The 14,267-nt window shown below is 29.6% G+C and overlaps 3 protein-coding genes across 12 annotated transcripts in view; 2 read left to right on the top strand and 1 right to left on the bottom strand.

Annotated features, from left to right (window-relative positions):
• LOC148227688 (beta-1,4-glucuronyltransferase 1) overlaps positions 1-7,750 on the top strand; it is a 171,629-nt gene extending 163,879 nt beyond the window's left edge. Inside the window, exons 1-4 of one of the 10 annotated variants that reach the window (XR_015811920.1) lie at positions 4,788-4,998; positions 5,074-5,187; positions 5,313-5,605; positions 6,712-6,849. Coding sequence is in view for 1 of the 10 variants with exons in the window: in XM_088201497.1 (XP_088057623.1) it covers positions 6,712-6,942 (231 nt within the window). In the remaining 9 variants the exon portion in view is untranslated. Of the gene's footprint in view, positions 1-4,787; positions 5,606-6,711 lie in introns of those variants that run through there. The other 9 variants (XR_015811918.1, XR_015811917.1, XR_015811916.1 and 6 more) reach the window with 9 other exon arrangements.
• A 155-nt stretch (positions 7,751-7,905) lies between these two features.
• On the top strand, positions 7,906-8,954 carry LOC148227687 (trypsin-1-like). The gene is made up of 5 exons (XM_088202033.1): positions 7,906-7,951; positions 8,042-8,213; positions 8,269-8,527; positions 8,594-8,743; positions 8,808-8,954. Exons 1-5 carry the CDS (start codon positions 7,906-7,908, stop codon positions 8,952-8,954), a joined length of 774 nt encoding a protein of 257 aa, XP_088058159.1.
• A 1,991-nt stretch (positions 8,955-10,945) lies between these two features.
• Positions 10,946-13,207, bottom strand: LOC148227686 (trypsin-7-like). The gene is made up of 5 exons (XM_088201502.1): positions 13,147-13,207; positions 12,053-12,224; positions 11,404-11,659; positions 11,197-11,343; positions 10,946-11,123 (listed from the first exon to the last, which is right to left on the bottom strand). The coding sequence occupies exons 1-5, from the start codon at positions 13,193-13,195 to the stop codon at positions 10,977-10,979; spliced, it is 771 nt and encodes a 256-aa protein (XP_088057628.1). The 5' UTR covers positions 13,196-13,207; the 3' UTR covers positions 10,946-10,976.
• Between the last annotated feature and the right edge of the window lie 1,060 nt (positions 13,208-14,267).

Genomic DNA, 14,267 nt, shown 5'->3' with positions numbered 1-14,267 from the left:
ATATAATATTGGGGATATATGAATTTAAAATTACCTTTTGGTATTCAGACGACGTTTTTCATCCCAATACTTGATTAAACAGTGATATAAATATTATTCCTTATATTTGAAATGTTGTGGTTTACACAACATCTAGAACGCAATCTTCAAGACATCCATTCAGCCTCTCTCTCTAGGGCCGCCCCGTAAATGATTAAAGTTTGTTAACTCTTCATCGCCGTTGACGGACCACTTGTCTGACTCGTGCTCATAACTTACTCGTTTGTAAGTCAGCTTAACAACGTCTTTAAGTTAGAAGCTTGGCTTTAAATGTGACACCCTTCCGGTGAACGTTCGGGATTTTCAGAATTTGGGAAAGTTTCTAAGCTGATTTTTTATTGGAACATGTATCAAAAACAGCGTTAGATATAATCAAAAACTTATATTGATTTTAAAATAAATGTAATCATGGAAATGTGGAATACGTACGGTTGTTAAAATTAAAATTGTATATATAAAATATTTTTTTTCACCTGTACTGTGCTACTTATAATAATAATAATATAGATTTTACTCTTATATATTTTAATAATTAGATTTTAAATAACTGATAATAAAAATAAAATTTTATGTTTTTAATTATTATAACAAAATATTATTTTTATACGTATTAAAATATTTTTTTGCTTAAATAGGAAAAGTATTTTTCTCTAGATTTTTTCAAAAGTTAAGGAAATTCCGTTGTATATATATATTTTTAATGTTTTAAATTATTTTTAAAAAATACAATATAAATATTTATTTAAAGTCTATTTATATATTTGTTTAAAGTCTTATTTTATGTATTTAAAATGAAGTTTATTCTTGAATAGTATATAATGGTCTCTCACAAATGTAACCGTAACAAGAGATCAGTGGTATAATGTGACTAATACTCAAAAGACCTGGGGTCAAATCCCATATAAACATTTGTGTTCATCAATTTCTATCGTGTCTATGAGATCGAAATTGCTAAATATTATTTCATTAATATTAATCTAAAAAATCATTTTCGATCAGATTTTTCTAAATCTCATTGATAAATATCATGAGGTAGGTGGTTCATTTTAGGTATTAAAAACATTTTTGACGAGCTCTTAGATCTATATATATTAAACTTATCTTATTAAAAATATTAGTACTGCACTATTTTATTATTTAAATTAGGTTTAATCGGAAAATATGTGAAACATAAAAATAATCAATAACTGATATATCTAGTTTTAAAATACTTGCAATACTCTGATATCGTCATTTATAAAACAGTTTAATACAATAGGTTTAAAATGTAACCCTTGTTTTAATTCACTAGTAACTATTAAATATTTACATTAATTTTATTATTTTATATATAATTTCAGCTTAATTGAATAACTTTTTTGTGACACGTTATTAAATATTTTATAAAATACAAATAGATTACATTTACGTAGTATCCGTTTAATAAATATATTAATTAATTTGTAAAGGGAAATATATTAAAACGAAATAGTTACTTTATGAAATCTAATATTAATTATATCTTAAATTATTAACTAGAATAACTTATGTGTAATTTAAAAAATATAAAATAAAGTATTAAAAATAACAAAAAGGTAAATTATTATTATCTATTATCAGCTAATTTTGCACTATCTAAAAACCGCTATTGTCATCTACCATGCAGTTTCACTTCGATGCGTAAACATATATGGTTAAATAATCAAGTGATGCAATTGGCCAACCACCATCCACATGTGTGATTCGCCAGAGCTGTCTCGAATCAAGAGTATAAAATATGTGAAACTTTGTAACATTGTAAAACGATCAATTTGAGACGAGACGAATAGATACAAGTTCAGACAAATCGAGAAAAACCCGCAACACTAGCAGATCGTCCAGACCTTTCTACAACTCGACACTATTTTTCTATGGTAAATTTTGTATAATAACAAGTTTTTCCGCTACCTATATTGGCTGCAATCTCAGACTTTTTTGGCCTTAAACATAGAGATTTAAAGACCTGAAAACAACTAAATTTTTAAAAATAAGAAAAATAAAAATAGTTTACTACAAACTAAACGAATACTTTACGAATAGGTGGACATATATTTAAATACTAAATGGGTAATACAGATGAATATATTCAGTGTCTAAATACTCAGATTAAATTCTCTATTAGTGAGGCATATTTAGAAATGCTTCGTTGTAGGTGCTTCTGATTAATTAAGTCTTATTACGCCATTTCTTATAATGTCCTTTTTCGTCGCTTCCTATCACGTATTCATTAAAAGTTTACGTGTGCTTTTTAATTAAACACCACATTTTATTATAATAATAAGACATTGGTTTGAGTACTGCGGTGGCACCTAACGCAGACCGGGTGGACCGAGCAAATATCGTTAGGAGGCAGGAAACCCGCACAACATTCGCCAGATATGAAAACTGCTTGGTCTCTCGTTGGCGAAAATTTTCCACCGCCAGAGCGAGGAGGTGTTCAAACACAAATTTAATCTGATAGACAAATATAATAATGTGTCTACAAACGAACACAACCGCTGCTGGCGCTCGATTCTGTTTGCACAAAAACGCGCACACTTTTTGGAAAAAGGGGGATAGTTTGAAAAATATTTCGGGAATAAAATCGATCCGCGAGAAGCATTTCCTTGGACGGCAGGACATATGTGCGATCAATATCCTAACGTAATATATACGACTCTTAAAAATAGTTGCAAAAAGTAAAAAAACTTTTTGTGCTTTATATAATTAAGTATTCTACTTAAAGTAAACAAACATTTTTGAAAAAGGTCTAAAAAGAGTTTGTAGAAATTTCTATTGAATGATTACCCTTATCTGTTCTTTCAAACTAACTGTTAAGGTATTTTAAATACTTCATAATTCATTCTTGCATATTTAAAATGATCTATATTATATATGTGAAATATAAATATTACTATAACATGTTATATTTTAATTGTTACTAAGAATGCCCCACTTACACCTTTTCTGCCTTAAGATCTGAAATTTCACGCAAATTATTATTTTTTATTATATAAAAATAATCATTATATATGGCTCATGTTTCAATTGTATTTTGTTAGCAACAATACATCTATAACCATATATACAAACGTGCTAAAATGTAATCAAAATTGCCGCAAAATGTCGCCAGTCACCGTTCAAGTGATTTATGAAGGGCCGAAAATACAATTTACCGTATTTTTTGCATACTGATATACATGCGTATATACGTATATGTATGTATATCGAGACACGTATTGTTTCCCGTGGGATTTTCGGGGACATTTGACATATCCCGAGCCCCTCGTAAAGAGTAACAAAAAAAAAACTATTTCGACCAGGCGTGAAATCGACGTAACCCTATCAGATTTATTTGTTTACGTATTTTAAATGTCAATCAACTCTTGTAAGTAACATAAGATACATCTTTAAATACTTGGGTATAATAAATTTGATTTTATGTAGGCGCGCGATATTCTAAATAAGAATTATCTTACTGTTTAATAAGAATAGGATATATCTCATATAGTCAGTTTTTATTGAATATCTAGTTTTACCCGGCTTTGACAGAGATAGATTTTAACTTATTCTTTTAATATTATATTGTATGTAATGTAGTAGCACACAATCTGCCATCATCAGTACATCGCTGTTCAGTTACTTTAGCGGAGTTATTGACACGTATTGCAAGACCATGTAATCGTGTGTATTAAATAAAAAATAAAAATAGCACAGTTGACCTAGAAATGACAGTCATGTCATGTGTAAATGTCACGTCGCTACTGTGTACTGCTTAGGAGGAGTTTTTGTGACAGAGAGATACATGATTTTTTTTATATTACAGTTGCACTTAAAATCTTATCATTATAGTATCACTAAAATATGGATCGATAGAATGGAATCTACTAACAAATTAATATTCATATAAAAATAATTAAAAATATGTTCCGTCTGACTATTTAATTAGCCATAGAATATAATCTACTGAGTTTTTATGGAAAAGTAAATACACTAAAACCAGGTTCTAATTTATGGGTTTTATTTTTTTATGGTCAAACATTAGTTTCTGTTCCAGAAAACGAAACATTTATACAAACAACAACGTTTTTTAAATATTTAGAAGTAAGTGTTTTTTTTTAGAGGATGATCTCTTTAAAGGATGCTTTAAATAAAGCCCGACCGGCAAAAACGTAAATTTCTGCGTGAGTCCACCTGCAGCAAGTATTTTATGGGTGCAAACTGGCAAGGACGAGCTTGGAAAATGGTATTTAAAGTGCCGTAGCCAGAGGGAAAAACATTCTTTCAAAGAAAGGTGGGTGCTGTTTTTTTAGTTGGCGACCCAAAATCTACTGGCGGATGGCTCAAAAATATCTGTATCCCTGACGTCTAGAAAAAAAATTATAATAGAAAATTTGCACTTAATTTTTTTTAAGACTTATCACGATTTAAATCCAGAGTGGTTCTAATATATATAATTTTAAATCCCGTATAAACTAAACAAATAAAAAAAAAAATTTTTTTTTTAGAATTTAATGATTTTTATACATATTTTAATGTGTTTTACAATTTAAATCGATAAAATCAAATGCGTCGTTCGTTTTCAAGCGTCGTTCGCTAATACCCGGGATTCCCCACCGTCAGATTTGCTCACATTTGACACTTACGTCATCTGTCAAGCGCGCGCCGAGATACAGCTTAGTACGATTAAATAAACAGTGAAATATGTGATAAACACAGCATTTTTCTTACAAAGTGTTAGTTGAATATGATTCAAAATGGTGTAGCACTGGAATTATAAACAATATTAAGAAAAGTTTAAATTATGAATGTGTCAGAAAGTGTGAGGTTATATGAATAATATATCACGGTTATATTAACAAAATTACTATTGACTTTCTAGGATCTTATATTAAAAGACAAACTACAGTGATTTGGCAATTAGAGATATACATGCCAAAGTTAATTAAACATATTACAATGGTAGTAATAATGAAAAATCTCACATTAGTGTAAACAAAAAGTTACATTTTACCTACTATATAGTATCGTTTACAGTTTATTTTGAAAAGCAATGAGAGATCTAATAACATTTACGTATGGCAAACAATTAAAATACGACGTACAACTTATCAGTTAAGTGATGCCAATCTACGTGTTTAATCCTCTACGGTAACTTCCGTCAATTTTGTTATTCGGTTGTCGTTTAGATATAATTAATGGATTATATAAGTAGTAATAATGTGTTCAATGTTTAACTCTTAATAGAGCTCTTATTATTTTAAATTATTTTTCAGAAGCAATGATGGAACAATTTGATGACCTATATGGCTACATCGTAGAATTGGTATATATAAACAAAGAGTGAATCTTCTCATGTTGAAATCACTGTCAGCAAGTATTATCTTTTTATAAAGAACATACTACATAAGTTTGATGTAACCGAATATCTTGAATTTGGCTATTCCGAAAGAGAAATGATGGCACAGAACAAAACTTGATTGAAAACCATGACGTATACATACATATTTTGCCACATCGGAATTAGAAATAAGCCACTCTTAGATATTTTGGTTATCGATTATTCCAGGTATGCAAACACATATTTATAATCATTGTATAATGACGTTTATTGGATAACATCCAAGAAACTAAACATTTATAAGCTGTCCGTTGGCTGATACATATAGTGCTCCCGACAGCGCTGATTTGATCGACATTAACTTTCAATCCTCATACATACTAAGAATATATTACACGTTTACGTTTAAAACACCTGGTTTATTTGCAATTCTTAAAATCTAATGTATATGTGCATTAAATCCGATAGCAATGATAATGTTTATGTAATATAAAAGAAAAAACTCACTATTCGGCCTCGGAGCCCGGCGACGGGAATTCAAAATTTGAAGATTTCATTACGAATGTTGTTTTATGATTGTTTATCTAATTTAATCAATGTATTCTTCTTATTCTAAACACATTATGTATATATTTAATTTTCATAGTTATAACACACCTAGTTAATTTGCAATCCGATTATTTATAAAAGGAAAAACTCACTTTTTAGCCTCGGAGCCTGTCGCCGGGATTCCAAAATTTGAAGATTTCACTACGCAGATTGTTTTATCATTGTTTATCTAGTTTAATCAATGCATTCTTCTAATCGTCAACACATTATATATTTATTTAATTTTCATGGTTATAACACACCTAGTTAATTTGCAATCCGATTATTTATATTCAGTCAAATGACGAATTAATGAAAATTTTAGCAAAATTATATGTATAAATAATAATTATTTAAAACTGTTGTCAGGGTACTGTCGGCCATCTTGTTTTATATTTGAATGCTTATTTTTCATTGGTCTAAACAACAGAACGCATTACCGGTGCCTCGGAAAGAAAATTCAATTTTTATTTTTATTATTATTTATTATTATAATTAAATATATTTCCTTTGTATACGTGTATTATACACCGTTCATACACAGCGATACGATTTACAGAGTAGAGATTTGAACGGAGAATATTTCATATAAAGTTATGTACGTTAAAATTATATATAAGATGTATTAAAGAAATAATTATATAACAAATTAAATAATTTGCTAATTGTATTTTGTTAGCCTTATCATCAATTTTGTGTCAGTGTCAAACCAGTTTATTAACATATTGCTTCTTCTTATCTTACAGGTTTATGAGATGTTTGTCGCCGGATACCAATTTCAAGTGTTGTCGCCGATATTCACCTGCCATTGGGGCCTCCAGAATAAGAAGTCTAGACCTGCGTGGAGAGAGAGACAGAACAGCGTGAACCGTAGACACTTCGACGTGTTCAAACGTGAGGTGTTCGCTCGTTACCACAAGGATCCTCTAAGGATGCTGCAGCCTAGAAAGGGCCAAAAGCCTCCACCGAAGGGATGAAGACAAGCCCCCGCTGACTGCTCCTACAAGCTCTTCGGATGGAGGGTCTTTCGGTGGGGATGTGGTCAAAATTAACTAAACAATAATAATAATAAATTTTATAATCAGACTCTTATGAACAATAAATAAAATCGCAATATATACAGTGAAGTGGTATTTGTGTTATAAAATAATATACAATAAAAACCAATAATTAAAAAAATAATAAAATATAAAACGTAGACGTGTTCCATAAGTAATATTATTTCATAATAAACATATTTTTCATATAGTTAAGTAAAACATATCTTTTTATCTGCTTTCATAATTTGTATTATCATGTCGTGTTCATTCAAAGACGCGTTTTAGCTTAGCACATGTTAATAGTTTACCAGTTGTAACGCAATAGGCTTATAACCGTCAAGTTGCAATGGTGGATTATTATACATATATTATATATATATTACTAATAATAATAACGCGTCATCCTACGGCTATCGTTTAATATATGCAGTTGTTTGTTTCATGTGTAAGATTTTAATGATAATTAGTGAATAATAAATGTTTTAAATATATTTTTAACCATATCAAATATATAATATTTATAAAAAAAAACACACACAATAAAGACAATCTATTATATGTAAATATTATAATATAGTACATCGTGTTATTATATTATATTATTTTTATATTAAATCGCTAAACGATTGAGAATCGCTGCTTAAATATTAAAACGCTTCGTGTTTATAGCACTTGTGTCAAATTTTTATAGAATTACACTAGTAATAAAATTGTATCCTGTTTTATTTTAATAAATGTAATTTTACTATGATTATTATTGTTTTATTTTATCGTTACAAGGTTTTGATTATACTTGAAGGTTTTGTCTGAGGTTAGATTTTATTGTCAAATGGAGATTATCTTGACGTCTATATAAATTGGACAATAGGTGTACAATTTTCATTAAACATAACAATCACAATGGTGACAGTTAAAATCCTGATAGGACATCTTTTGATAGTTATATGTGAGTATATTTATTTATATTTAAAATCAAAGGATTTATAAACATATTTACTGGTGGACAACAAATATAACATTTTTATTTTATTTTTAGTACTATCAAGCGTTCAAGCCCTACAAAGAATAGTGGGTGGAGTTGAAACTACGATATCTAAAAGACCTTATCAAGCATCTCTTCAATACCACACTGAATTGAGTATTAAACATTCGTGTGGAGCTTCGATTATCAGTACAACTTTTCTATTGACAGCTGCTCATTGTCATCCGTAAGTAGCTACAACTTATAAGTGATTTCTTTATTTAAAACCTTAAACATTTCAGAGGAAAGAAGTTAAATACGCTCTACGCCCGCGTTGGCTCCACTGCTTATAATTCTAGCGGCCAACTCTTAAAAGTGGAAGTTTTCAACGCTCATCGAAAGTTTAGGGAATCGATTTTAGATTACGATTTTGCCATCGTATCTTTTGCAGAAGGAGTGGAGATCATTCTTGGATCGAATGTTGCTGTAATTCCTTTAGTTAAATCAGGCGATCCAGACCCAGATGTCAATGTCACAGTTTCTGGATGGGGTGTTATTTTTGTAAGTCTTATACATAAATTATTATGTATTATATCATACTTATTTAATTATGTAAAATAAACTTAGGAATCGTCAAACAAGGTTCCATTAAATTTGAGAGAAGTCGACTTACCAGTTTTTAATCGCAAAAAGTGTCACGATGTTGTTTACTCTTTCCTGTCGCCTAGACAATTCTGCTTGGGTGGAACTCCTGAAGGAATGTTAAGTCCTTGCAGTGTATGTATTAGTATTTGTGTACATATAATAATTATTTTATATAATGGCATCATAAATATTTAAGGGTGATTCTGGCGGTCCAGCTGTGCAAAACGGAATACAATATGGATTGGTTTCTGGTGGTAATAGTTGTGAGGAGCCAAATATTCCCGTAATATTTTCGAGGATTGTTGCTGTAAGAAGATGGATTACTAAATTAACTGGTGTATAGAATAATTAGATTATATATTGTTTTTATTATTTATTACTTGAATAAATGTATTTTTATACAGTATAATATATTTTATTATGCAGCTCATTCTAGTAAATCAGCTATGTGAAAAGTATTTTTTTTATTATTTAATAAAATAATAATTTATAATAGCTTCTACAGACAAGAAGTGCGAGAAAAATAGTATTGATGACATTTTAGGTCTAAAAATAATTACGTTTATTTATAATTTCATATAAAATAGTACTGATATAGAATGAATAAAAATAAAAAAAAAAACATTATTTTGTGTAAGAAAAGACGCGCGCTAGCTAGACAAAATATTTTCCCCTGCGCATAATACTACTGTTATTTTATCCTTTGGTAACCGATCGTCGAAGTGTCCATCTGGACCGGTTCTATTAAGGCGTGAATTGACTAGCAAACATCCTCATCTATGATTCGCCAGAGCTGTCATGATTCAGAAATATAAAATATGTGATATTTGGTCACATAAATGGAAACGCGGTGTGTTCTAGGAAAGTTCACCGACCGGAAAATTTATCAAATGTAAAATTCACTGACCCCGCAATTCGTCAAACAGAATATTCACCGATTCAGCAATTGGTCGCTTACGATTTATTTATTAAAAATCATAAAGCGTTACTGAACGTATTTAATTTTTAAGTTTATCATTTTATTGCTCAAATATATATGTATAAAATTCATATTTTTAATAATATAGTCAACTACATATGAGTCGCAACAGCAGAGATAAGATAAAAGACAGGATCAACACTAGAGACATCAGATACATCCTAAAAGCATCACAATAAATCCCAGCTGCTTCACAGATATCGCAGCCGACAATAATACAACTTGCCACGTTTTATTTCGTCACCTAATAGCTACATTTACATTTATATATAATACATATATGATTTTTGTATAAAACTTATATGGTAATAGACGCTTGTGATTTTTTTAACACTTCTTTTCTCATTATTTGTTGTTTTCTATTTATTTAAAAACTTATAATAAGAAAAGTTTATAAATTGTCGGCAAATAAAACTAATAATGTATTTTAAGCTTATGATGACTACCATTCAGGATCGCCAAGTTTCACACTGTTACCAGGCGCGTACAGTGAGATACATTCCCTTTCGCTTGCTCGCGTGTTAAGTGACGAGAGTGAGTGAGAAGAATTGAGTGTGCGGAACGCGTGTAACGCACGCCCTTATCTCTCACTTACTCTCGTCACTTAACACGTGAGCGAGCGAAAGGCATTGTATCTCACCGTACGAGCTTGATTGTAACACTTTCCAGATTTTCTTGTGGTATGTAGTATGTGGAAATGTTTTAGGAAAAAATAGTTTCGTTTATGATGGAGATATTCTATCCACATGTCGAAGATGCTAGGCTTTGTTATGCGGAGCACGTTGTACTTTATTAATTTATTGCCGATTCGCACTCTGTATGATATGGTAGTTCGTATAGTCCTCGTATATGGTACTCCTTGTTGTTAAAATAATTTAAAGAAATTTGTAAGGTATCTTTACAAAAGGATGTATGGATCATATTTTAATTTGTATCATATTGACTTTTTAGTAGGTGAGTTAAAATATAATTCTTTGCCTTTTTTGTATAACGTCCACTCAATATAGCACATTTTAAAGTCCAAGGGGGCGGTGTAGACAACCCCTCAATCCTCGATGACTTTCAGCTGCAAGCTTTAAAGTACAATAGAGAGTCGCGATCACATTAAACAGCATTAATTGTTTCATGACTGGCTAGAGAGCTGAGTTTGAAGCTTGAAAAATAATCTATTCTAGTAGAAAAAAAATATTTATTTTCTACTGTAAGATAATTTTTCCTTGCCTAAACTAGTTTAAATTAAAACAGTACTCTAATGTTTTGATATCTTTATTTTGTTGACATGAAATGATAATATTTTTTAGTGTTGAAACTTCAAAAACAATATATTTTTTTTTATTGAAAAATTAAGTGAAAGCATATGTGATTTTAAATAACTATTTATATTATTTAAACTCCAGACAAGTCTTTGATCCAGCTCCTTACTGAACTGATTCTAGCATATATTCCAGGAATATTTGGAGCTTCGCAGCTATTACCGCCTGATACAAGACCATATTGGATTCCGTTTTGCACTGCTGGACCGCCAGAGTCACCCTGTAAAAATAAAAATAAAATAAAGCTGAAAAAACCTTGCTTTATTATATAATATTTAAGGAAAAAGTCTTACGAAGCAAGCGCTCAATTGTCCTTGTGGTGTTCCACCAAGACAAATTTGTCTTGCAGTCAAGAACAAATAAGTTGCTCGGCACTTAAGTTGACTGACAACTGGAAGATCAACTTCTCTTAAATTGATGGGTACTGCAGATACCGTTTCCTAAAATGTAATGAATGGTGTTAATAAGATGCAATATCAGTGATTAAAAAAAAAACTTACTCTCACTACTCCCCATCCTGAGACTGTGACTTGGCTGCCATCACTTGGATTGGTACTGTCATCAGTGAGCGGTATAATAGCAACGTTTGGTCCTAGTACAAGATCAGAAGCCAGAGCTACGATTGCAAAATCGTAGTCCAGAATGTTCCTGTTGTAATTGGGATTTTGAGTGAAAGACAAAACTTTGACAACTTGACCACCGGAGTTGTAAGCTGTTGATCCGACTCGAGCGTATAAAATATTCAGATTGGTACCACTGAAAATATAAATACAAGTACCTATTGAAATATAAATCAAAAAATATTTTATATTTGGTTATTAACATTATATGTTCTTATTTTATCAAAATTTATTCTTTAAGGCACTAGATCTTTAAACACATACTGGATATGTAAGAAAAAGCAAAAGCATCATATATAACCATAAGTGTGTCTATAGATAAAACAAATAAAATATTTAGTCTGTTGATAATCGGAAGTAATGTGATAAATTTTTATATTAAAAATTTAGGTGATGGTTAATGCAGTTTTTCCTAAAAGTATCAAGAACTTTCTAAGCTATCTTTAGACCTTGTTAGTGACAAGATCCTTATGAATAGTGGAATGACAAAGAAGATAATTATGCCTTATGTATTAAATAAAATACTTACGGAGCGCAATGTGCGGCTGACAGCAAAAACTTTGTGCTAATGATTGAAGCACCGCATGAATGAGATACTACAGTTCCTCTGTGATATTGAAGAGATGCTTGGTATGGTCTGTTGGCAATTGTAGTTTCAATACCACCTACGATCCTTCCAAATCCATGTGCACTCGATAAGACTAAAAAAGTATTAAGCATATTAAAAAAATAAAAATATCTGCTCAAAACATATTATCACTACTAGTAACATATATGTCTACGAGGAGCTGGTCCGGTTTGTATTATTTATTTTGATATTTTATAATTTTTTTTGTTTGATTTTTTATATGTATTATTTTTTTAATTTATATATATATGTTTTTTTTTTAAATACTATAATTCTTGTTTTTGACAATCATGACGCATTGGGAGTAACCTGTTTGGTTACGATGGTCTTAATTAAATTTAAATAAATAAATAAATGTCATGCTGTCTCTGCTTTGTGGCAAAAATTGCTTTTTCATGCCATTAAGAACGTCAAAATTATTTTTTTTTATATAAAAAGTCACACATAAACTGTCATAAAAGTAAAACATATTAGTAAAATTTTAAACAAACAATAAAATAAGCAACATTTTAGTCATGCTATTTTTTGGTAACAAGATTTAGAAAAAAAATTCATTAGATATCACAAAGGTTATTTAAAGTCGTTGATCATAATAAGTACATATGTACAGAATGAAATACACTTATTTCTGAATAAAAAAAAATTACATTTACACACATATTAATAATATTAATATTTATATAAGTACACCTAATATTATTTAATCTGTTAATGCATAATTAATTAATGGAGAAGATTTTTTAAATTAAAATATTGTAATTTATTTAAAAAAAAAAAATTTTAGTCAATAACAGAGAAAAAGATCGAGAAACTGAAGCTGGTCTTAAAATATTCAATTAATGGCTGCGGTTAAAGTACAATTACAAACGTTTTTTTAAAAGAGAAATAAATAAATCTTTTCTTTTTGCAGTCAATGTAAACGCAACTTATTAATAAACCTAATAAATACAATTTCGATCGATTAAATATTTAATTAATAAATAAAAAATACTTACGTGCAATGCACAACACAGCCAAAACACCAATCATTTTGATGAGCGCCATTTTGCAAATCGAAATGATAATTTAATAAAAGAACATATGGCTTTTATACTTGAATTTCCAATCGGATTACTATCAATCAATCGTCTTATCTTTGAGACTAGAAAACCCATCATTATCAACGCATTGTTTCTTTCGCACTTCTGATTCAGTTGACTGATAAGATTTTCTCATTTTGTCATATATGACTTGGCAATGTCATAAATCATGTATCTGTCGCGTTACGAATCATTTCTGAATTTTTAATTTTTATGATTCAATTATCATATTATTTATTAAGCACACAGAAAAAATCTAGATATGTAACGTCTCAGTGATAGTAAACAATTTTCATTTCAACATTAATAGTTACGATTTAAGTAATTTAAAAATATCGTTATTGAAACATAAATTACTTTAATACATATATCACAATCCAAATATTTATTACAAAATAAATTTAACGCAGATTTTTTTAAAAGGAAATAGACAATAATTTCAGAAGTTAATAAAGTGGCATTTCGGCGACACTGCCAGTTTCATAGGAGCAAGTACTTCATAAATATTTTCCAATACGTGAATGTTCGATTCATTCCAGATATACCCGATGTCAAGATCAATTAAAGATTTTCTGATGCAATTGTATTAGGGAATTCCAGCTTATCTTCATGTCGAGACGTAAATTAAGCTCGACAGAAAATTCGCTTTTTACATATTTTTGTAAAATTTTACATTTCGTTGGACTTTTTCGAAATAATTTGAATATTTTTCGAGTCTCGTTTAGAGCCTTATTAAAGCTCGGTTTTAAACATGGTTTTTCATTTGGAATTTATGCACTTTTAAGTCGCTTTCCTGAATATATTGTTGTCATCTTCATGTGTTTGATATTCATCCTCTTTTGTTGATAAAACGTTTATAACGGCTAGATGAATTGTATGATTTAGGCAAAGTTGATATTCGACAAAACTCTCACGTTCAATTTTTTCATTAGTTGTTACTGTCACAATGTCGGTTTTAAAAATAATTTTAAAATCATTCAAACGCTTCTTAACAATTCTTCGGATTTCAGAAAATTACATCTTCCTGATAGTCCTAA

The sequence above is a fragment of the Plectrocnemia conspersa genome, unplaced genomic scaffold (assembly GCF_051122295.1).
Source record: "Plectrocnemia conspersa isolate PC_06_02 unplaced genomic scaffold, ASM5112229v1 ptg000013l, whole genome shotgun sequence".
Classification (NCBI taxonomy): Eukaryota; Metazoa; Arthropoda; class Insecta; order Trichoptera; family Polycentropodidae; genus Plectrocnemia; species Plectrocnemia conspersa.
The sequence above is the reverse complement of the archived record's forward strand: the minus strand, read 5'-3'. Positions and strand labels throughout refer to the sequence as shown.

Coding starts and splice junctions, on each gene's coding strand:
- LOC148227686 (XM_088201502.1), bottom strand. CDS start 13,195: ATGGCGCTCATCAAAATGATTGGTGTTTTGGCTGTGTTGTGCATTGCA. Junction 12,225..13,146: donor GGCTGTGTTGTGCATTGCAC/GTAAGTATTTTT, acceptor ATACTTTTTTAG/TCTTATCGAGTGCACATGGA. Junction 11,124..11,196: donor GACAATTGAGCGCTTGCTTC/GTAAGACTTTTT, acceptor TTATTTTTACAG/GGTGACTCTGGCGGTCCAGC.
- LOC148227687 (XM_088202033.1), top strand. CDS start 7,906: ATGGTGACAGTTAAAATCCTGATAGGACATCTTTTGATAGTTATAT. Junction 7,952..8,041: donor ACATCTTTTGATAGTTATAT/GTGAGTATATTT, acceptor TTTTATTTTTAG/TACTATCAAGCGTTCAAGCC. Junction 8,214..8,268: donor ACAGCTGCTCATTGTCATCC/GTAAGTAGCTAC, acceptor TAAACATTTCAG/AGGAAAGAAGTTAAATACGC.